The sequence below is a fragment of the Trachymyrmex cornetzi genome, unplaced genomic scaffold (genome assembly GCF_001594075.2).
Source record: "Trachymyrmex cornetzi isolate Tcor2-1 unplaced genomic scaffold, Tcor1.1 scaffold797, whole genome shotgun sequence".
Lineage (NCBI taxonomy): Eukaryota > Metazoa > Arthropoda > Insecta > Hymenoptera > Formicidae > Trachymyrmex > Trachymyrmex cornetzi.
This window is the reverse complement of record NW_017300132.1, coordinates 308455-331627: the sequence shown is the minus strand read 5'-3', so window position 1 is coordinate 331627 and position 23173 is coordinate 308455. Positions and strand designations below refer to the sequence as shown.

Genomic DNA, 23173 nt, shown 5'->3' with positions numbered 1-23173 from the left:
CGAGTACCACGAGAAACGTGATCACTTATAATTCAACACAATTTTCGTAGTATGATTTATACTGTCGATATGATAATTTTGAAAAGTTACAGATTATTTTAAAAATTAAATATGACTGTAATTCAACTTAAAATTAAATATACATAGTTTTTAAATTAATATAAAATTCTGAAAAAACCATATTGCGTGATTTAGTAAAATTAATTATTAATTTTATTTTAAAAGAAAGGTTAAAATGATAATACTCTGTAAGTTTTATTTCTATTTTCTAACATAACATTTATTATGGCAAATGTTTATATTTTTATATCAAATAATATTTCATTTCAATATTAATCCTTATCTTAAAATTTACATTTTCTCCCAACAAAGTATTTTAATTAAATTTTATACTAAAAATTTCTTTCCAATTTTTTACTTTGTTTTTATGTTGAGAACTTTTGTTTCTTAAACTTTATGTGACGCTTTACTATGAAACCTCCACTGAAATAACTTGCTCTTTGTGTGACATATATCCAATTTACTTGTTATAAATATAAAGAGACATAGTGCCGTCATGTCACATTAAAAACTGTGTCTTTATATTCCATTTAAGATAAAAGAATCACATATTTCTACGAACATGACTTTTATTACTGTAATTTTACAAGATATATAAATCATGATCTAATTTTATGAATCGCAAATCGTAAATAATTTTTCAAAAACGAGTTTGTATGTAAAATCGAGATACAAGAACTAGATAAAATGTTGAAATAATAATTCTCGAATCATCTCGATTAAAGAAGAAAAATTATATGAACTAAATTTCAAGAAATCAAATGGATAAGAAAACTATGCTCTTCAATTAATTTCAAGTGGACTTTATATTAATAAAGTTTTTAAGATTAAAGAAGAGAGAAAAGAAAATTATATAATGTAAACAATTTAAAAAGTTGCAATAAATAAGTTTCTTTGATAAAGTAAGATCTACTTCAGATTAATTTGAATGTATCATTAAAAGAATATCGATAATTTTGCAGCATTATGACATATTTGAATAAAACCATAAATTTCTCACTAAGTAAAATACGCAAAAAGAATCTTGAGAGTTTGCGAAAATTTAGATCACACTGCTTGGCATCTCAACAATCCGGCCAGTGTCGCGCGCAATATTCGTTTACCTTATTTATGAGAAATTTGGCGAGCAGACGGATTTTAATCCGACGACCCACTTTACGTTTGCCCTTGCCGCCGGGACACTACAGGGTTAAATCGGGTTATGAAAGTAGGATAATGCCAACGAAATAAACAAGAATATAACGCGCGTGCCAAAAACCACACAAATGAAGCAAAGATCCTTGAAAGGCGCAAGAGCAGACAATGCGAAATAGTTAATTCAGCAATAAAAACTCTCGGAAGACCGCCAAATAGTTCCACGACGCTGTCGTGTGACGCTTTTGCGATCAAGAGGAGGAAAAAGGGTGACATTATATGTAAATACATCGAAGGTTAAGCATGTTCCACTTTCAAACATTTAAAATCGTATAATAAGCAGAAATGATATTAGCAATAATGAGTTTAATTTCTGACGTGTTTCAATTTCTCAAAATTTGAGTAAACGTATTTTTCACGATATATTTGCAAGTAACTTTAAATATTTTTGGAAATATCTATAAAAAAAATTCGTCAAAAAGGATCTAATTAAAGTATAAAAGAGTTTCTTTCATGATTAATAAAATGTTAAATATTTCTAGCATATCGATAAAAAATTCCAACGTGTAAGAGCCGGGATTAGGATGTGGCGAATGAGGAACTTATCTTATGTAAAAAATTAGAAGAGACGTAAAAATAATAATATATAAAATAATAATGAACGACAAAGGCTAAAAGAAGTCAACGATATTGGAACGCAATAATAAATTTAAAATCAATTTAATATTTCATATATTTAGTAGAGGAGAAGGTGGTATTATGGCACCCCAGTTACATTTTGCACAATAACTTTGTTAATAATAAATATTTAAGTTTAAAACTTGACAATTACATTCGTTACAATGTTGTTGAATCGATTCTGGATTCAAAATTATGAAACATTTATTGCTTAGAACACTATTAATAAAAACGTGGCGACATTGCGTAATGACTCGTAAAAAAAACACGGATGGTAATGTAGCCTTCCATAAAAATAGCCTTAAAAAATTAATTTTGTTTAGAAAACAGTATTTGGTTACAAAATTAACAAAAAAGTAAAACATTAAAAAATGTATGCAAATAAATATATATTCACATAACTTCTGCATATAAACTGCTCAGTACTAAAAATCTCAACACTAAAAATGGTACACATAATATAAACTATAGATTAATAGTAGAGCTACAATCGATTATCAAATAATTATATTTTGATATAAAAACCTCAAAAAAGATGCCGTGAGTCAATACCCATAGAGGGCCACATTAGCAAAATGCCACGCTATTGTTTAAATTTGCATAGCTCAAAAAATATACAGTCAAATAAAATGTTAAATAGCAAACAACACACTCAAAAATACATATATTCGTGTAATATACTCAAGTATAAGAAAAATGAGGAACTAGGTGTAATTAAATGCTAAAATGTACCTCAGAAACGTTTCAAAATATTTGAAATTAAAAATGCGTTATAATAAGTGCTGGTTATTAAGTAGTGGTATATACCATTAGTATCATGGTAACAGCGAGCTACTGAACAAATAATTTCATAAATAATCATAAGGATTAGTTATATAATAGCGGAGATATTAAGGGAGACCACAATATATACACTGGCCATAAAATATCACCTTCTCCTCTATTTAAACAAATATTGGGATATACGTTTCGGTTTATTTTGAACCATCTTCAGTATATACTATCGTATAATTATTAGAGAATGGTGCTCGTTTATCTATTGCCACTTGTATTGCATTCTGCTATATATCGCAGGAGCAAGCACAAATATATATCACAAACAACATCGTATTTATGTGCACATGTGTAATCAGCTGATTGTTGTATGCCGCACGTACGAGGCATATCGCGAACCAGATGATATTTATTGGTCTCTGTGCATCATAAGATGGATATGTATTCCAATGCTAGGCGCGGCGTCATTAATTCACTTTCGACATATTCGGTGTCATAATCTAAACTGCGTCGGCACGTCGGACTGGACGTGCAGGAATTCCAGCGTCGGCAGGAGACGGTGGCACAAATATCCCCAAGTTGATTAGAGCCCTTCGACTGATATTGGAATCTCTATGGCGCTATTTAATTAATGATCGCACGCGGGTATAATCGGCGCATTCGTTCGAGAGCGAGAGGAGGGAAATCGGAGGGACGAGATATTATGGACAGTGGAGCTTTAACCCTCAGGCTTTCCTTGCTGAAGACGATTAAAGTTGACGACTAGTAGCTAAAGGGAAGCTAAAGAAGGTAAACTTAACAAATTATGAATGCACATAGCGAGAAGACGCTGCAAAGCAAATGCGGACGGTCGTATTGTCTGCTGCACCCGAAGTATGCGATGTTATTTCGTTTGTGGGATGACAAGCAAGGTATACGCGATGTTTGTTCTGCTCTTAAAGCGGCGCGATGGTTGGTTTAGTTCTGTAACCAGGGTTCGTCGCACGCGCGAGTTTCCTCCTGCTATCTCTGCGAGCGCTTTAACTAATTCTCGCAAAAGATATTTCCTTAACAAAAACATGCAGACACTAACGGTTACCATTTTCTTCCCCGGTATATATAAGGTGATACTGGCGCGATTTTTATTACTCTTGTAGTTTCCTACTGCGAAAGTGCGCAACGCTAGTTTTCGCCCTTTTCCTCTCTTTCTCTTCGATGTCTATCTTTGTTTCTTTCACTTTTCTCATGCCTCTTCCTGCTTCAGCCGTGTTCAAATTCTCCAATGGTCTCTCGTGTCGGTGCATTTACCGTACGAACTTTTTATTTCCTAACAAGCAACGTGAAAGTCACGTACGCGCCGGGTTACGAAAGTCTCTGTACAATTCGGGAAAATTGAACTCTATGCGCCGGTTCAGATATATAGCAATACAGACTTTCTGCTTAACGAAGGGTCACCGAATCGTGATGGAAACTGGCTCAAACGTGTGTAAAAGAGATTCCATCGGTGCACGTTTGTGTACTTTTTGAGATCGGTTGCGAAATTACTATAAATATTTCTACACAAAAGTTGCGTGAAATATACAACAGCGTGCTAAATCTCAAATAGATCTTTCACATTTTCTTTTAAATCAAAAGTAAAGACCAAAGGAATTTTGACTAATATTGGATATGTCATTTAACAAAATATAAAAATGAATACTATTTATTACTGGATATTTATTACTGGATGTATATATTTATTTAAAAGCTTATTTAATTAACGTTCCAAAGTATCCGACCAATGTTTTGCAAGGCAAATAAACGCAATAATTCATATGATATTACTTTTGTAATGTTTTAATTAACATTTTACTGCTAATATTGTAATTTCATAATGTTTCAATATATACCGTTAATAGAATTCCTCCACTAAAATTTGTTTTTTACAATAGGGTAAACTAGGCCATACGGAAAAGATGGCCATAGGCCATTTCTCCAATAATTGATAAATAGTGCATTTTTATAGTCATTCTTAAAGATAATCAATATTTACAGTAGTTCATATGAGTACACTGTTCAAAATAACAATATTATAAATATTATCTAATATTTTTTCTTTCGACTATCTACAAAGTTTTGCACGTGCCTGCTAAAAACTGTTATAATGCCTAATAAATTACAGTTAAGCTGCCATAATCAACATTACATACAGAATAAAGGTATGTAAATTGCAATGTGACCTATAATTAATACTTTTATTTTCACTATTTATTCATAAATACTATGGCTATCTTTCTTAATATCATGGCCATCTTTTCCTTAAAAATCAGATAAGATGACCAATGCATACTTTGTAATATTTTGATCAAATTAAAGTTCTGGTAAGTATTTTCTCTTTAATTTCGATAGTATTTGTTACTTTAAGCTTCAGTGAAAGTAATATCCCAAATATTGTTAAAAAGTAACAAGAATAAATGTATGTTTTTTGCATTTTAAAAAACTATGGCCATCATACCCGAGTTTACCCTAATAACGATATAACGACGAAGAATATATTCAAATGCGTAATATAATTATGTGGTTCTGATCTGATTTCATTTTTCCGTTAAAACTTGTCGGTCTTCTTTGAATTTGCATATTTGTGAAGTCTTGCAACGATTTAGTTCTTCTCATAAATACTAGATTGAATTCAGATCCGGGGATTGGAAAGATCAGTGCCTAAGATTTTATATTATTTGAAGACAATTATTCTCTCTCTCTCTCTCTCTCTCTCTCTCTCTCTCTCTCTCTCTCTCATTGACTATCTTTAAGGTAGTGAGAATCGTTATGCTAAAATATTCATTTTATGGCATTTTTCTTTTAACATATAATAGTAAATAACAAAAAATTTGAAGATATTCCTATACATAACATTATTCTTAACACCGAACCAACTCTTTCAGCCAGTTCAATAATGCCTTAAAGAAATACATTTTCAGTAATAAATAATTACATTTCTTATATTTTTTTAAAAAGAACGCACTCTCTTACATACAATACTAATCAAATTCCATTGGTCTTCGCTTTTGAAAGAAAACATGAAAAATCCATCTGACTGGAAATTTTTGCACGCAAGATATAAGAAGTAATACATTAAAAAATTAGAAATGTTTCATGTATAGTGTACGTACGTATTCCATCGTAGTATTTCACAATCAATATCAATTAGAAACAGAAGAAAAAGAATTTAGAGATATTGTTTTCTCTTTCTTTTATAAAATATATTATGTATAAAATATGTAAAAAATAATAAATAACAAATCTTCCTCGAGGAAAATAATAAATTAATAAATGGTAAAATAAAAGCAACTTATAATTATAAAATATAATTTTTATATTTCTTGTATATAACGTGCGTGTATATTTTATAAAAGAACAATATCACGATTTTCTTTCTATTTCTAGTGGATATCAATCCTGAAATACTGCAGCCGGGTATCGTACCTTGTCGGACACGGGAACAGGAAGAATGTCGTACAGGTTGAAAAGGGGAAGTACAACATCACGGAAGGATTTGTGGCTCCTGCTTGTGACAGCTTTGGAATCGTCCATCATGGTATTAAACAATTTATCCGTCGCGCTGCTATACGCTCGCGTTAGTAGCGCGGTGTCTCGTACGAGCGACATACGCTCACGCGCAAAACGTTGATTGAAATTTATTGAAACGTGTTTTCTCCTATATTCGTACAAATATTTAGCTGCTGGATGCTCTCTTTGAAGCACTATTATTATTAGAAACACCTCATCAGAGTATTAACAGTCCGAGAAAATAACATGAGCTGAAATGATATGATGAAAGTTCGAAGTCTCATATAAAGATATTAACGCATTTGAAATTATAAAAATATATCTCTACAATATTTTAACTGTAAGATAGTAATATGAATAATAAGATATAAACAACAAATTTTTAATGAGATTCATTCGAATTTCATGTGCATAGCACGCATACAACGCATACAAATCTGATGGTTTTTTCTGCGTCAGGTTAAATATTTGTACAAATCGAGCGGAAACGAGCGCTTGCTATTATATCGGATATCGTTTATTTTGGACGCCGGCCAGATCTTAGCAGCCGTAATTTACGGTAAGCCATCGCAGCACGTTTCTTTCCCCTTGGGGTTGTCTCTCGAGGCGAATCTGGCAAGTGATGCTGTTAAAGAGCAACGATGGAGCTTCCCGGCGCAGATTTGCTCTCCTTCGACAATGCCTATTCTCGGGAAAAGTCGAGAGGCAGGTGGCGATGCTACGACATTGTGGAGAATATATGTGGGGACGGTGTTATGAAAAATTAAAATACGTCCCGTGGGTATATTTACGGCGAGAACGTCACGGTCTTACGGTGCAAATAAGCATCGGTCTCTGTCATAAAAACAATGCAAATTTCTGCAATATTTCAAATGTGAGTTTATGAAAATAAATAGTAACATTGATATTAAATACACTTATACAAAATTGTATACTTTGCATGTTGTCATCTAATTTTATTAATGACGATTATTGCGCTATACTCGTTCAGTTACCTGTTTTATACAAGTAATCCAAGTATATGCTGCCCGATATAATCCAAATAGTTCAAAGTTGGTATTATATGTAATTTACGTAATATACACCTATACTGGTGTAGAGAAATGCAAAAGAGGGAAGCTTACCGAGTTGATATAGTTGGTAAGAGACAAGCCGCCATCCCAGGGGTGCTCGAGCTCGCAGGAAATATTGGCGGGCCTTAAGGCATGGGATTGCTCTAAGGTACGTAATCCTACCGCGAACACCTGTACACTGTCATATATTAACGCTGGTTCGGCCTGCAAAAATATGAATCTTAGCTTTATTCACTGCTAATGCTCACCCGATATACAAAGCATGTAACTTAAAAGTACGAATATTTCTAGCGCTATTAATTAAAGTTTTAATGGAATTATTTTGCTTAAGATCTTGAAGCAACTTACAAACATCTCCAAAAAAAAAATTTTATTTAATTATTAACAATAATAAATGTAAGAGAAACATTCTGGAAACGTTTTTTTAATATGATGTATTTAATTGAAAAATGTAAAATCACAATAATTTGAGACAGAAATGTTAATTATTAATAGCAATTTCAACTAATTAAACACACATCACTTATAAACAAATACAATTAATTGAACGTAAAGCGAGTGAAATGTGAGAATGCAAAAGGATTTTCGAAAAGCAAACGGGCGCGAATTATGTGCAGCACGTAGCGAAATGCTCCGGTTATTAATTGTAACGCTATTAGTCACGTGTGTGCGTTTATTTCCATGAATTATGAAATTCATGGTACGTTGCCGTGTCGAAGTTACGCGCCAGTTCTAATCTAGTCGTCACGACGACGTCGCGTTCTCGCCGGAAACGTCGACGGAAAATGTAATATTCAGTGAGAAGAGACTACGGAAGATTTGATGGCGGCGTTGCATGAATTAATTTCGTTCACACGTTATTTATTCTTGTCTCGTCGAAAATTCGTTGATCACTTTTTTTTACCGTGAATTGCTTTGCTTCTTTTTTCCTTCTTTTTCTCTTCAATTGTATAGTTACATATACAATAGTCGCCGGAAAAAATCATTTTTACAACAAAAAATATATATAGTTATAAAACTAATGCACCATTTTTATATCGATAATTTCTTCAAACTGTCTTCCGTACGTTAAAAATTATGATTCCACGCACGCATTATAGCATTAATAGATTAACAGTTTATATTTATTTAGATGATTAATTGTAGAACTAGTATTTTCATATTAGTTTGAATAATAGGCTGAAGAAATTATTAATATAACGGCATGTTATCGAAACAATTAGTTTCATGACTGTATATATCGCAAATTATTATTAACTACAAAGTTTGCCATAATAATTATATCATGTATCTTTTTGTAAGTGAAATACATTCTTTTGACAAATATGTTACGCATAAATCTAAACAAAAATATCTCGGGTATGGTGACAGATACGACAAAATAAATTATGGTTGTTAACCATAATATAATAATGTAAGAAAAGGATGTTATAAAATATTAAATAAAATTTAATAAATCCAATATATTACAAAAAATGTTCTATAACGCATTATAAGGCCAGCGTATCTTAAAACCTCTATATTATTATTATTATTATTATTATAACTATTTCGATTCTTCTTGAGAGATTTAAAAGAAAGATTCTACATGTATCCGACACCGTATATATTACCGTCATTAAAAAACGATTCTAACGTCTAGACTTGTGCATAACTTTTTTATCAAAGAGTAAATTTAATGCAAGAACGGGCAACATGATCAAAGCTGTGTTACGCTCATTATCTATTCGCGTTTCACAGAAATTATTAGTATTTATTGTGTAGTAGTATTATTAAAATCCAATATCGAAATATTAATAATGCGTGCTTTTCACATTGAATACTAAATTGTAATAATATATTTCTATTACTCTAGCAATTGCATTTCGTTATGCGTTACAATGGAAGAATAATAATATCTACCAATAAAAATAAATAATAATAATGAAGATTTACTTATCAACAAATAAATGGCTTAAAAATCATTGTAATTAAATCATTCGTAATAACATTTATGAAAACCAACAAACAAAAGGTTATTCGAGCAGGTATCAGTTTATAATTAGCGAAAAATTGCTAATAATATTGTTCAATATAAAAAAACAATAGTAAGTAAAATGTTAACTCAACCTTTTGTACTAAGTAACATTTTGTTATTTTTAACTTCCATGAGTGTCAAAATATAAATCAATCCGTTTCTGTAGTAGAATTTTTTAGTTTCAAAAATAAATGACATTCACATTAACGTATGTCCTTAGTAAATAAAAGACTGTGAGAACTTGATTGTGTAAATCAAATTTAATATATTTTTTGAGTTATGTCGTTTAACTCTATTGTTTTAGTTAAATTAATGACATATTAGAAGAGTAGTGACGACTCATAGAAATAATTAAAAATAATTCCAGTTGGGTATTTTCAAGGAGCTATCCAGAACTTTAAAGAAAATACCAGGAAAGATCCGTGAAAAGCTTTTTGTACATAATTTGACATAATAAATTTAACAATGTACCGATCATAAAACGTCAAAATTTCACTACAATCACGATGTGGGAGGGACTGTTAGTTTCCGGGACATTTTTAGTGGGAGCTTCTGATGGTAGCGATCAATGCGAGGTAGTCACGTCGCGAATTGATTTCACTCGTATTTCAGAGTCGTGAAAGGATGCTAAGCACGACGCGACCATTCCGCTCGCGACCGCTTCTCGTCTTCATTTCCTTCCCTTTCCCTACACCTTCCTTACACCGCGCGTCCTGGAAGGCACGTATTTGAGGCGGACAAACACGCGGAAGCATCCAGGAAACGACCGGCGCCCGTGCTTAGTCTTGTACGTCTCTTCATCACTCGCTATATGCTCGCCCTTTCTGTTAGACGAGTAGGTTGTGAAGGAGCTTTGTTTGCCATGGGCTAAAGTGCGACGTGTCCCCGCACCTTCCCGTACGTTGATCCAATATTGTGTTTACGTTGATGACACGCGAATTTACCGCGACTAATCAACTTTTCCAAATTTTAACCAACTCCAATGTTCTCATTTCGGGTTTCCTCAGTTTTCCACGAGTGGCAAGTTTTTCACGGATCTTTCTTGGCATTTTCTTTAAAGTTCTGGATAGCTCCTTGAAAATGCTGACTATTGTTCTCAACGCTCGAAGCGATGAAACGAAAAATAAAATGAAAGAGTTCCGACAATATTTTGATTCTCGAACAGAAATTTTTTAAATCTCCAGGATAAAATTTTTCCTCGGCAGAAAATACTCTCGATATAATTGATAAGTTGTCGAGCAATGTATTTCAGTACAAATAAAGAAAGTGACATTGTGATCGCGTGTAAGCAATATCTTCGTAATGTAGTTTTTCGAACACCGAGAAGAGCTTTTCGATGAACAGTAAAGCTTTCTCATGCTGCATCCCCAGAGAATTAAGAACCCGATAGATACCTAACTGAAAGGTGGTACTTTTATTATTTATATTATGCTAAGATTATTTGGATTTACCGTGACTTCTTCAAAGTATTAGTTAACTTAATCAAAAGAAACTATGGATAGAATTATACAATTTCTCAGAAATTATTTTCGAAAATGAGATTTTAGAACATTTATAATTACTTTCATGGAGTTTAACGAGAATTTTAATATACCATTAATTCAAAATGGTTCGCATCCTTAATATGCTTATATCATTATGTTTAAATAATTGAATTATTAAATTATGAATTGTTAATAATTAAATTATTAACTTATGAATTATTAATAATTGAATTATTAAAACTAATACTCTTATTAATCATGAGATATTTAAGCTTAGTAATGAAACATTTACAATAATTCGCGAACTATTATATGAGATGAGTAAAAAGTTACGCGTGCAATTTTGTTCAATATTAGTTTACAAATTATCGATGTCAAGCGCGTTGCGGTTTTACAATTACGCTAAAACCTCCAGTGATGCGCGGGGCAGTAATAATCTGGAATGAGAATTCGCCGGAAAGTTTGTTCATTCGCGTGAAAGTTGATGAACTGGCGCTAACGTAATTTATGCGGCAGGATACACAAACGCACGAGCACGACAGGATGAAGCGAGTGTGACTCAGGTGGGTATGAGCATATCCGGCTTGTCTTACCTCTGCCTGAGGCAAACAATAAAGCTCCAACAAACTATTTGTAGACGTAAATCTCATCTCACGGCGAACTTGAAATCTGTCTGAAATAGCTTACGAGTTAACTGCGGGCAGTTACACTCTCGTTGCTTTTTTTGCGGTAGCAAGAGTATGTTGTTCTAAAAGACCAGAAACTTGCAGATTTGCCTGGGAAATGATCGGATTCGTTACACAGCGGTGAGAAATTCCTAAAATTCTTTCAGTACAAGCAAACATTCTTTAGTGAGCAAAGCAAATGATTTGTGGTTTGGAAATTCCCCCAAGAGTTGATTCGGAATCAATATTATTTCTCTATCTTTTAATAACTATTTAATATTTTTTCATTATATTTTTGAAATGGAATATTGGATTTATTTTAATATTACATTATAATTAACTAGAATAAAATAAGGTAAATCTTATAAAATATTTATAAAGTTTTTACTTATATTATAATATAAGTATCTGAAATAGAAAACATCCACATTCTTGTATGAATTAATGAAGAAACAATACATATCGCTAATTTTTACCAATCTTGGTGAAAGCAAAATCACACATCAGTCCTACATATTAAACCCGAAAAACCTTTCATTAATGCGCAGGCAAGCTATATATATAAGTATTGATCTCTTCATAAAGAGATTTCAGTCAATTTCTATTGTCTATTATTTCTATCTTTCATCAATTAACGTTAACGAGAAAAATCACTTTAAAACGCGTATACGTTGAAGTATCATGAGACGTTTCTGTCGATGAAGATATCCGAGGATATAATAACGTAAATTACTTATACTCTGTTAATGTTTGCATTAGATAACATCAATTTTTGCAGATATTAATGCTAGTGCAAATTGATGGCTTTCTAGGCAACTGAAATGATTACATGCACATCAATCAATTAACGATCCTTACTCTATGAAATTTCGTTCATTATTACATATCTCATACCGCGAAAATTCCGATCTATGATTATGGATGTAACACGAATAATTCGTGCAAGATAAAATCGTATCCTTGTTGTAACGCGATTCAACACATACGCGGGTTTTTGTTTATTGAAATAATATCCGATGCGTGCGGTATTGAGTTGTAAAGCCACAGGATCGTCGTGCGCAAACAGCACACGGAGTGACAGGTGTGCGTAGAATAATGCGTCCGTCAGTAAAATGATCGTTATATACGAGTGAATAAATTTCCGAATTTTTCCGATCGCTGCACTCATTCGCTGATCGGCCAGCGCGACGCGTCGAGGCGACGATGCGCGAGAGATCGATAAAGCTCGCGATTGCTCGTAGGTTACTGAATTCAAAATAAGGCTGGCTGCTGTATTTGTAATTTTATAACAACACTAATGTAATTAATGTAAGAAAATTTGCGATATCTGGAACGAAAATACGAAGAGAATTTTTTCTATATTATCGAGCATTTCTAGTTGAAAGGTTAACTTTTTCAAGATATTTGTATTTAACACTGACAGTCTCAATTGGACTGCTTGTCCATTTTTATAACGTGTCTTTAATCAAACTGCACAAAATGTCCTGTTATTGAATTTGTATTCCGTTGTATCATGACGATCACGTACAAAATACAGACAAGTACGAAATCGCGCACGTCTGCGAAATGGCAATTTGTACAAATACATTTTTCCAGTTGCCACACTCGGTCGGACAACATGGTCCAAAACGCAATGACGTGCAAACAGAATAACAACGATATGCGGAGCAATGGTACATACGGATATTTTTTCAAATTGTGATCGGCAGAAATAATGAAATCGTACATAGGGCCGGAAACGACGAGTTTTAATTGATGGCACGTGACTGGCTCGATTCATCGCCAAAACCAAACGGTATTGACGGAACGGAAACTCATAAACCAACACAGGGCAGAAGTCGCTTGTCGCAATAACTGTGGAATAACCGAGCTATTATAACTTTTTTGTATTTGATGGTAAGGAATAAAACATGCGATTTTGTGTAATTTGTTAAAATTTGGCGGCGCATAATTAGCCAACGTCTCAATGATATCAATAATACCGAAGTAAAATAAAAATATGATTTTTAAATATTTAGTAATATTAATCTTGGAATAATCGAATCAATTATCGTTTATTGATTTTTTTTCATCGTTACTTATCGCGGAATTACTTGGACCCGGTTGCACCAATGTTACTTTGATTTTAAGTGAAACTTAAACCTTTCTTTATCTCGTTTTAAAACCGAAAAGAGACAGGGACAAAGAGAATTTTAAGCCTCGCTTAAAATTAAAATAACGTTGGTGCAACCGGGCCTTAGTCTTGTTTACGTGCAAAGAATTTTCTTAATAATATTAATATGATATAGTTTAAAACTCGAATATATTTATCCAAGTTTAAATTCTGGTTAAGACGATATTTTTCACAATAAATTCTTTACAGTATTTTAAAGATATTCATTAACATAACTATTATTAAATTGTTGTCAATCTAATTCGTAATATTACTCCAGCTTCAGAGTTTATATTTAGGATTATATTTTACGACCGATAAATAATCGGCGCACAATTTTCTTGAACTGAAAATTATAAAATTTATATAAAAAATATGATTAAACACCAAGATCATCTTTAATCAAACATGACCTTTTTCGCTTATTTATGTCGAATATATTTCTTTTTATTATAAATTATTCTTGATTAAAAAAATTTTTCTATTGCGTGTGTGTTTAAATATATTTTTCTCAATTATATTCCTCCCGCAATGGAGAACAGTGTCGCCATTTGACGGTATCGACATCTGTTCTCCATATTATTAAAGCAAGCTTCGCAAAACGACTGCAACGTTAACTGTAATTCACATACCGTCAAAATTCGCGAGTCGTACATTCGCGGAATACCCACTGCAACGCAATTGCGTTCTGCAGGTGCGTGCGTGCGTGCGTCCATGTCCGCGTCGTGGAAAAATTGCGTTCAACGTGTCCGTCGCACCGAGTGAATTCGGAAACCGGGAGAAATTAATAGCCGGCGATAGACACGGTTATCACTTTTTTCCCCTGCTTCAGTGATCCGGATAGCCGGAGGTGCACGGAACCGTACGCGTCGATTGTATCGATTGCGGCAGCTCCCGCTGATATCAAAACATTTTATCGTGGAGCCTCATGAGATCCGACAACCCAATAAAGCGTTTCCCTCCCATCGAAAAAGATCGCTCGGAACATCCGCCGACGAGCGGCATCGAGCATGATCGCTTCGCATGCTGTGCATTTAATTCTTTTTTCTACAGCGCGGGATACGCATTCAATTTCACCCTCTTTGAGCGAAATTGAGTGAATTATTGTGATTACCGTTTAACAGAATTTTATTCATGCGGTACGCTGACACGATTTCAATCGCGAACGCGTAAAATTCCTATTTTAGTTAAAAATTTTTAATTTTCAATTTATAAAGAGACTGAATTGTATTAATAGAACTTTTCCATGTATTTTTTCATTAAGCTTAAAAAATAAATCATTCTCAATTTCAATTCTATTTTTAAATTAGTAATTAAATAAGAAATAAGAGATGGTCTTTTTAATAGATTAAAAAAAAAACTACGTGTTTAATTTAATGTTAACTGTAATTAATTATAACAAAGAATCGTGTAATTCCAAAAGCAGTAGAAACAAAAATTTTCCATGGCGAACCTGTCACTGTTTAATCTGGGGGTTACCGGTTTGTTCGAAATTTGTTTAATTTAATTAAAATTGAGTACGGTTCACTGTGTTTCCTATCACAGCGCTTACGCCTTATTATGCCATGTCGGGATGAAAATGAGGTGGACGAGCTCACGCGTATTATCAGAAATCTCTTAGTTGGATGGAAGTTGCGATAGTTGTTGCACCGTGAATACACTCTAGTTATACGGAGCTAATTGGAGCGTGCTTTTAATTAGCCAGAATTTAACCAACGGACAGGAATGGCAGCCTGGCTTTGCCTAATAGTATTTAACTCAAATGTGCATTGAGGCAATTTGAAGCTTCACATTCTTTGGATGCATAATAACCGACGAAATTCATTGATGTCACTCAACAAAATTGCACGAACTGCATTCACACGCTAAGTAACATATACCACGCCTAATAAAATTTGCCCTTGGCATTCAGATAATCTGATTGCAGTACATTAAACATGGAAACGCTCTTTAAAATTGTGATAGTCGTTTTAAAAATGTTCTCAATGTAGTATATATTGTTCGAATGTATATTTGTTGCAAACAAAACATGTACCTCTACTAACATTATTTGTATCTCCAAATGGATACTAATTTCATTATCCCATTTCCCAATCGTATTTTATTCAAAGTATTAACCAATAACTGTACTATTAGATTCCATATTTATAAAACGGTCCGTAATTAAAAAAAGTTGTGATGCAAATCTCAATTTGAATCAATTTCATAAATTTCTACAAACATCACAGTAAAACTTTTAAAGTTTTCTCCGCAATAAATGCATTTATTTTCAGAAAACTCCCATACATGTGCCCATGATGACGCTACACTATATTCGACGTCGTATTTGGCCAGTACAAGCGACCGCGTGAGATTGAACGGATAGCTTTCATCGGTTGAGCATCCTGACGTTCTGGAAATTGGCAATCTCGCGTGAATAATGAAGAAACTGGCATGGTCGCATACACCAGCCGTCCGCCTGTGCCAGACTTAAGTCTTGTCCGGATGAATCGGTGGTTAGCCATTGGACATTCATTGGCTCTCGTAAGCTGTCGTGCGTTCGGCAAGGAAACCGAAACTTTGATGTCTCCTAATCCACGATTCAACCCTAATCCGGATAATCGCGTCGTAGAATTAGTTCAAAAAGGTCTGTAATTTGTTCGGTCTGTCTCTTTCTTGAAACGCGCGTTTGACCTCACGACAAACGACGAGTCCACATCACGACTTTGGTCCGGTCTCAGAATCGGCCTGTTCATTAGCATTTAAAGCGAAATGGAAATGCTGTGTCAAACTACTTGCTGTCTAGCAAGCGAAATCTTCACCTTTCTCAGTTGGGTCAGAAATGTTACAGGTGAGGAATCTGAATAGCTTGTAGATGACAAATTAATTTGGCGGAAGTTAAACATTTTTTGCCACTGTGAACACCGTTGTAATTAATAATAATTTTGGAGATCTATTCTGGGACGTAGATTCCCATCCGAATGTTTCCCAGGTGTCATGTTATATTAATGTTCGATAAACAAGAATAAATGATATCTGGGTGGCACTCGAGTAGGAAGTTGAACACAGTCTAGATAAAATTATAAACATAAAAATAATTCCAATCTATATAAGATCATAAATCTAATCATGAGATGATATTACGTCTTCAATGTGTCATCAGTTTACTTATCTGATAATAAGTATCTAATATTTATAAACCCAAAATTCACGAATAGACATTGATCGCGATACACGTATTTTCACTCATCGTAAATTTTACCTTCGAGGAGATCTTTTTAAGTACCTAAGTCCATTTATACGGAATCCCGTTCCGAAAAATTCTCGTTATGAAGATAAATGCTTTCCTTTTATCCTGACATAATTGAAATAAATACCGCTCGGAGCGCGGATTCTGAAACAAATCTTGCTTTATGTCGCGGGATTCCGCGACGTGAATTTCTTCCATTCCGCCGGCCTGTTTGGCAAATAGAAATTTCTTTATGAAGTCGCTAGCTTAACCAATCTTCCACGTGGTGGCAAGCGCCGCTCTTGTGCAGCCGGATAACGGAAAGAGAAATGGTTATGGTCCTTATCCTACATGCCACTGACTCAGGCTGGGATCCGATTTGTTTAAATCTAAGACTGTCCACTGCATTCTCAGGATTAATCTTTAACTTATCTTGATCATAATTCCAATAAATAATTTATCACAGAGCATAGAAGTTATTATCCTATTATTAAAGATCTGTCGATATTTGTGGCAGGATTAGTTAAGCTTACAATACCCTGTGTTTAACCTCCTCCACCTCTAAACTGTCCTCGATAATGTGTATCATTGAACTCTTTATCTCGCAAAGATTTTAAGAACCTTAAATTTTTTAAAGATTAAATTTTGATATTATTTTGAATCCTCTTTCATTTTGTCTTTCTCTTTTATTAGTCCTCCTCTTTTATATGCGCAATAAAGAATTATAAAAAAGAAAAAGCACACCGATACAATTTTTTTACAGTAAAGTATTTTGTATAATATTTCGTAAACCAATGAACACCATAATGGAGAGTGTTTTCAATTTGATAATTTTTCAATTTTATGTTGCAATATTGTGTGTAAATATGTATGTAATAGAAAAAGAGTGAAAGAGCGAGAGAAGAAAATAATAAATCAAGAGCTACGTTTGAGACATTATTTTTTTATGAGAAAAAATCACGGTACATATAATATTATAAGTCAAGATTGGCTATGTTTACTTTGATATAAAAAAGAAAGTAATAGATCCTATGACACATTTTGATACGTTTTTTTTTATTTTCAGACAAGAATCTAAAAAAATTAAACATTACAACATTTCTGACATTTTATTTTATATTCGGTACTTTATATCTCTTTCAAATTTAATTTTATAAACGCTTTCTCGAATTATGATATTTTTTTATTTTATTACATTAAATGTCTCAAATGTATTTTATTTTTTCCGGTCGTTCGTATACTTCAATTTTTTTATTTGTAGCTTTTAACGAAAATTTTATTGCAGTAATATGTGTATATCGTGACAGAAAACTTTATGGCGTATTAAACTTCGATTAATCCATTGAGAATTATCGAACTGCAAATCACAATTAATTGTGCGCGGAGAATTAGTTGGGTAATGCGCCATAATAAACATCTGTATTTTATGTGAAGAAAATTCGCGTTGACCGCGTGGCACATTTCGTAATGACTCGTAATAATACGTCAAGCTGTTTGCAGCGATCGCTGTAAATTGGTTGTTTGTAATCCACCTGATATTGACAGTTCAGCGTGCAACGGGTATAATTTATGATTATGGACCGCAACTCCATTTATCCATAGGTTCTCATACATGATATTGCAGCACAAAAAGGATTTTAGAAAAAATTAACTTTTATTACCTGGGTAATTGCTTCATACATTTTAACAAATGTAATTATTTTTACCTCATAAAGTATCTAAAGATTTAGAGAATTATTTTTTATTTTATTTTATTTATTAATTAACAAATGTAGTTATTTTACCTCACAAAGTAACTAAAGACTTAGAGAATTATTTTTTATTTTATTTTATTTTATTAATTATCTTATTTAACAAAATTATTACAAATATTAAAAAAATTTTTTGAATAGTTTAATAGGTGGATAATATTTTACGACAGATATTCACGATTAGTAAAACATATGTTAGTTCTTGCGGCTCGTCGCTGCAGATTTTTCTCAAAAAAGTTTCAGCCAGAACACTGTCGTCCTAGCCATATTTCTGACCGCTGCAGTCGCCACGGGAGAACTTACCTTCCTAGTATGACTACAACCCGGTTGCCAAATAAAATAATAAAACCTTTCGAGTGCGAGATAGCCTGATTTATAGCACTAAGAGCAAAGGTTATCCACCAGAGCAGGGGATTCAGTGATTCATTGGCCAAGCGGATTGGAGAAGAGTTAAGAGAAATATGAGACAGAGACAGAAATCTTTATGCCCGGGTCCTTCCTTCCCTTTCTCATTAATCCCCGCATTAAGTAAAAATTATTAAGTAATTAATGACTACTCATTTTGTATACGTTCGTGATATATAAATGTACAGCTTTTTCATTTGTCTGACCAAGCGAGGATATTTTCACTTATCGTAATTAATCCTATTCTGTGTGAATCGTTTGTATTATGAACATGACAATTATTGATTAAAAAATTATTAAATGTTATATTTTAAGTAGGAATTTCATATGTAAAAAATATTATATTTATTTAATTTATCGTTAAATAAATTAAAAACATGCAAATTAAAAAATTTCTTTCGTAACTCGTTTTTTTATTAAAAAAAATAATTAGTTTATTCAGCGTATAGTATATTATTTTAAAAATACGCAAATTATTAATGTTCGAAAATTTTATTTTTTCATATAAAATTTCCGGATAAAAAACTTCCACAAACTTTAAATTTGCAAAATCGCGTTACTAATATCCATGAAATATATATCCTACTTTTTATCGACGAAAGTCGTTAAAGCTTTCCGAATCGCGCAATTAGACGTGTCTATATCCTACCGAGCGTTTCTTCATCATGGTTTGATGTAGATCTTTCTCATTAACGCCGTAACATTAGCGGTTCGCATCCGCCTGCTTCGCGCTTTTAACCGTGGACGAGTCTGAAAAAGTCCATCTCGCCTCCGTGGGGTTGTTACCTCTCTCGTCGAGAGAACGAGGTAAGAAAGGAAGGAAAACGAACGAGAAGGGGGAGAGGAAGCGCGTTGCTGGTAGTCGACGCACGATCAGTATGCATCTGCGGTTTCCACGTTGATGTAACAAGCTTCTTCTTATCCAGGCGTTCTTGTCTCACTCGTCTCTGTCAGGTGAGAGTCGATCTCTCGCTCTGCCTCTCGGTTTACGTACCTTACTTACATCACGCTTCTTGTGTAACCACCCACGTCTATATTTTCCCCGTCGAAGCTTGAGTCACGGTATGTCTGAAGGAAAAGTTAACCAGGTATGCCATCCGCTTATCTCAGCGACTGCTCTCCCTTACTGGAGAACCGCCTACTTCTTTCTCTCGACCTCCAACGCCTAAACTGCGCTCTATTTCCTTTTTCTTCTTTTACACTTTTGCTTCCGCAGAGCGTTGATTGTGACCGAGCTTTTTGTGCGGCTTTGTCGGAGCTAACTCGGTCGTTTAGCGGTGTGGAAAAGGAAGGAGATAGCTGACAGGTGTGGAGGTTGATGTCGGTGGCAACGGAACTGGCCGAGAGAGGAGTGACGAGGGATGCAACGATGTACGCTCGGAGTCGTGTCGAAACAAAAGCCGCTGTAGGTAATTTCACCACGGCTTGCGTCCGGGGGTATGGGCACAACGCGACGACGACGCGAACAGGTTGTCTTCGACAATAGGGCGACGTTTGACAATTCACTTGAAAGCGAACAGGAGATATTATCTGGAGGCAGCTCGTGAAAGTTGTCGATAAGCTCTCAAACTTGCAGTGCAACGATGAGTTGTGTTTCATGTTTGAAGCGTACATTCCAAAGTATTTTTGATTCTTGATCGTACAGAGATAAAATTACACAGTAAAAAATATTTTATATTTGTATTGGAAAAGTCGACTCCCGTCCTTCTCAAAATTTTGTGTTGATTTTAACATATTCAACAGAATTATTAATTCATAATTATACCATTTAAAGATTTCGTATTAAACTGATATTGCATATTTCTTAATGTTAAAATGACATAATTTGTAAGTGAACAGATAATATAAAAATAATATGTTTTAAAATGTAAATTCTAAGATGAATGAAAAAAATAAGTGTTAATTTAACATACCATAAATGTTAATTATACTGAAAAAATGTGTTTCTAGTTTGCTTAGAAATTGTGTGTCAGTATTGAAAAATATTGAGGTCATTACGATCATGTAAAAAGAATTATTAAGATGTGTAATAGTAAACTAAATTTTTTGCAAATAAGATTGGTGATTAAGTTGAACAGATCTTGAGAAACATAAAATTGTTGCCCGCGCGACATTACGCAAAGATCATTTTTAAAAGCGAAAGGAAGTCTTAGAAAAACACGAACACCCATTTCGCTAACAAGATAAAATAATAACAACAGTCGCGAATTCTAGAGCTTCTGTGCTTCTTTTGATATCTTCATGTATGCATGCGTGAATACGACTGATTAGGTGTGTGTATAGGTGTAGTATATTAATAAAATAATAAAATTTAACCTTTAAACGTCTAATATACATTATGGCTAATATTATATCTAATTCAATTAAATTGCTTATTTCATTAAAATGTATATATCGCTCCCTTGTTTCAAAAGTGACATAACTAAAAAAAATGTAATTTTCGAGTTATTACATGAATGAATTACAGATTATTCTATCAATTAAATTAAAAGTAAACTAAACTTAACTTCCATCCGTCAAATAGCACTTATGTCGTTCTTAAGATTTTCGAAAAGACCACATAATGCCTTTTGTACACTGAGAAAAATTTCCGGGCTTTATCCGTTCAAAAAGTAACAAACAGATATTCCCGATTGATTTTGATCGGATTTATAAGACTATCCGATCAAATTTTAGAACTATCCGATCAAATTTATCGGATTTATAGGACTATCCGATAAATTCGATCGCATAGTCTTAAAATTTGATCGGATAGTCTTATAAATCCGATTAAAATCAATCGGAAATATCCGTTTTTTACTTTTTGAACGGACATTTTTCTCAGTGTAAGAATGATACATTTAAAATTGTGTCATTTTTGTTTAGTTATTAACGAAGTTACTAATAATAAATAATATCTAGCGCGGCTCGAACAGTCAATTAATTCATCACTATTAGTATTGGTGATATTTCAAGTTATGTCACTTTCGAGAATTTTATTCTGGATTTATTAATTTTGTGGAATATCAAAATCATCACAACTTAAAAAGAATGGTTTTTTTTCAAAGGTTTTTTTGTAAAACAAAAATGACAAAAATGACGTTTGATTATATTTCTAAGAGTATATTCTTTTTGTCGACATTATTTAATTAATCAAGAACTTTCTGTTAAATTAAAAATAGTTTTTCCATTTTCTACAAAATTTAATTTTAGAGTTGTATCTATCACTTTTGAAGTAAGGGAACTATGTTGAAAAATTTTTCAATCAAAACGTTAAACATTAAGGAACATAACTGTATCAAATAAATGTATATATGCTTATTGTTAAAAAATTATAAATAATGGAAAAAGCATTGGAAAAAATAGAGTATGCCATACAAAAAAAGCAATTTAAAGTAATTAAAAATTAAACAGTTTAAAGGATTAAACAAATCTACTGCGATTTTATCTCATTATACTTATAATTATATAATTGTAATATTTTAAATTGCGATAAAGTATTTTAATATTTTTCAAGCAATATTCTTGGACTTCGACTCTGTTTTTCGCTCGAATTTTCACGAGCACATCTTAAATCTTACTTTCCCTTATCTCTGGCAATGCTCCTGGGTAATAGCATAGACGTGTAGTGCAGACGTTAATTCGAGTTGTTTCGTTGATATCCACCGATACGACTATGCCTGATAACATTTTTGTAAGCAATTAAACCGTCCCGGAATTGTTCGTAATCCTGGTGCTTTAGCGTCCAAAATTCCGACAAACAATAAACGCAAAAAATTCCATTGCAGAGTCATAGTCCTGAATACTGAATGTCCCAGAATTGGATAACCGATAGCACTATTTCCCGCGGAAAACTTTAAGTTTTCTGCAATGCAACGGTGGCAAGAGTGAAATATAGAAGTAATTTATCGGGATCAAGATGCTTTTCTTGAGTGCTTTTAAGTAAGTAAGTCTTGCAATCCGCTTTTAAAGTGTATATTACATTCGAATATTATGCGCGCTTCTGTATTGTGCCGCCTCGAAAAGTTAACGGTTGTAGCGGAAGTAATTAGAGAACACTTTTCCTCGTGGACTTAAACCCGGACATTCCCTCATGAATTGTAAATGTGGCCAAGTTTTTTAATCTTAGTATCGCATCTGGAATCTCAGATTGTCTATTTATAATTCGCTCTCCTCGCTGTAAATACGGCGAACGGAAGGGTGTTTCGATTATCTCAAAAATGGAACATTGAGGGATTTACTCGGATTTATTCGGATTTACTAGAAAT

The 23173-nt window shown here is 33.2% G+C and overlaps 1 protein-coding gene across 5 annotated transcripts in view; it reads right to left on the bottom strand.

The window, feature by feature from the left end:
• LOC108768464 (glutamate receptor ionotropic, kainate 2) overlaps positions 1 to 23173 on the bottom strand; it is a 141046-nt gene that overhangs the window by 43252 nt on the left and 74621 nt on the right. For all 5 annotated transcript variants that reach the window (XM_018518895.1, XM_018518897.1, XM_018518896.1 and 2 more), the window contains exon 8: positions 7296 to 7448. In XM_018518895.1, coding sequence (XP_018374397.1) covers positions 7296 to 7448 — 153 coding nt within the window. The remainder of the gene's footprint in view (positions 1 to 7295; positions 7449 to 23173) is intronic.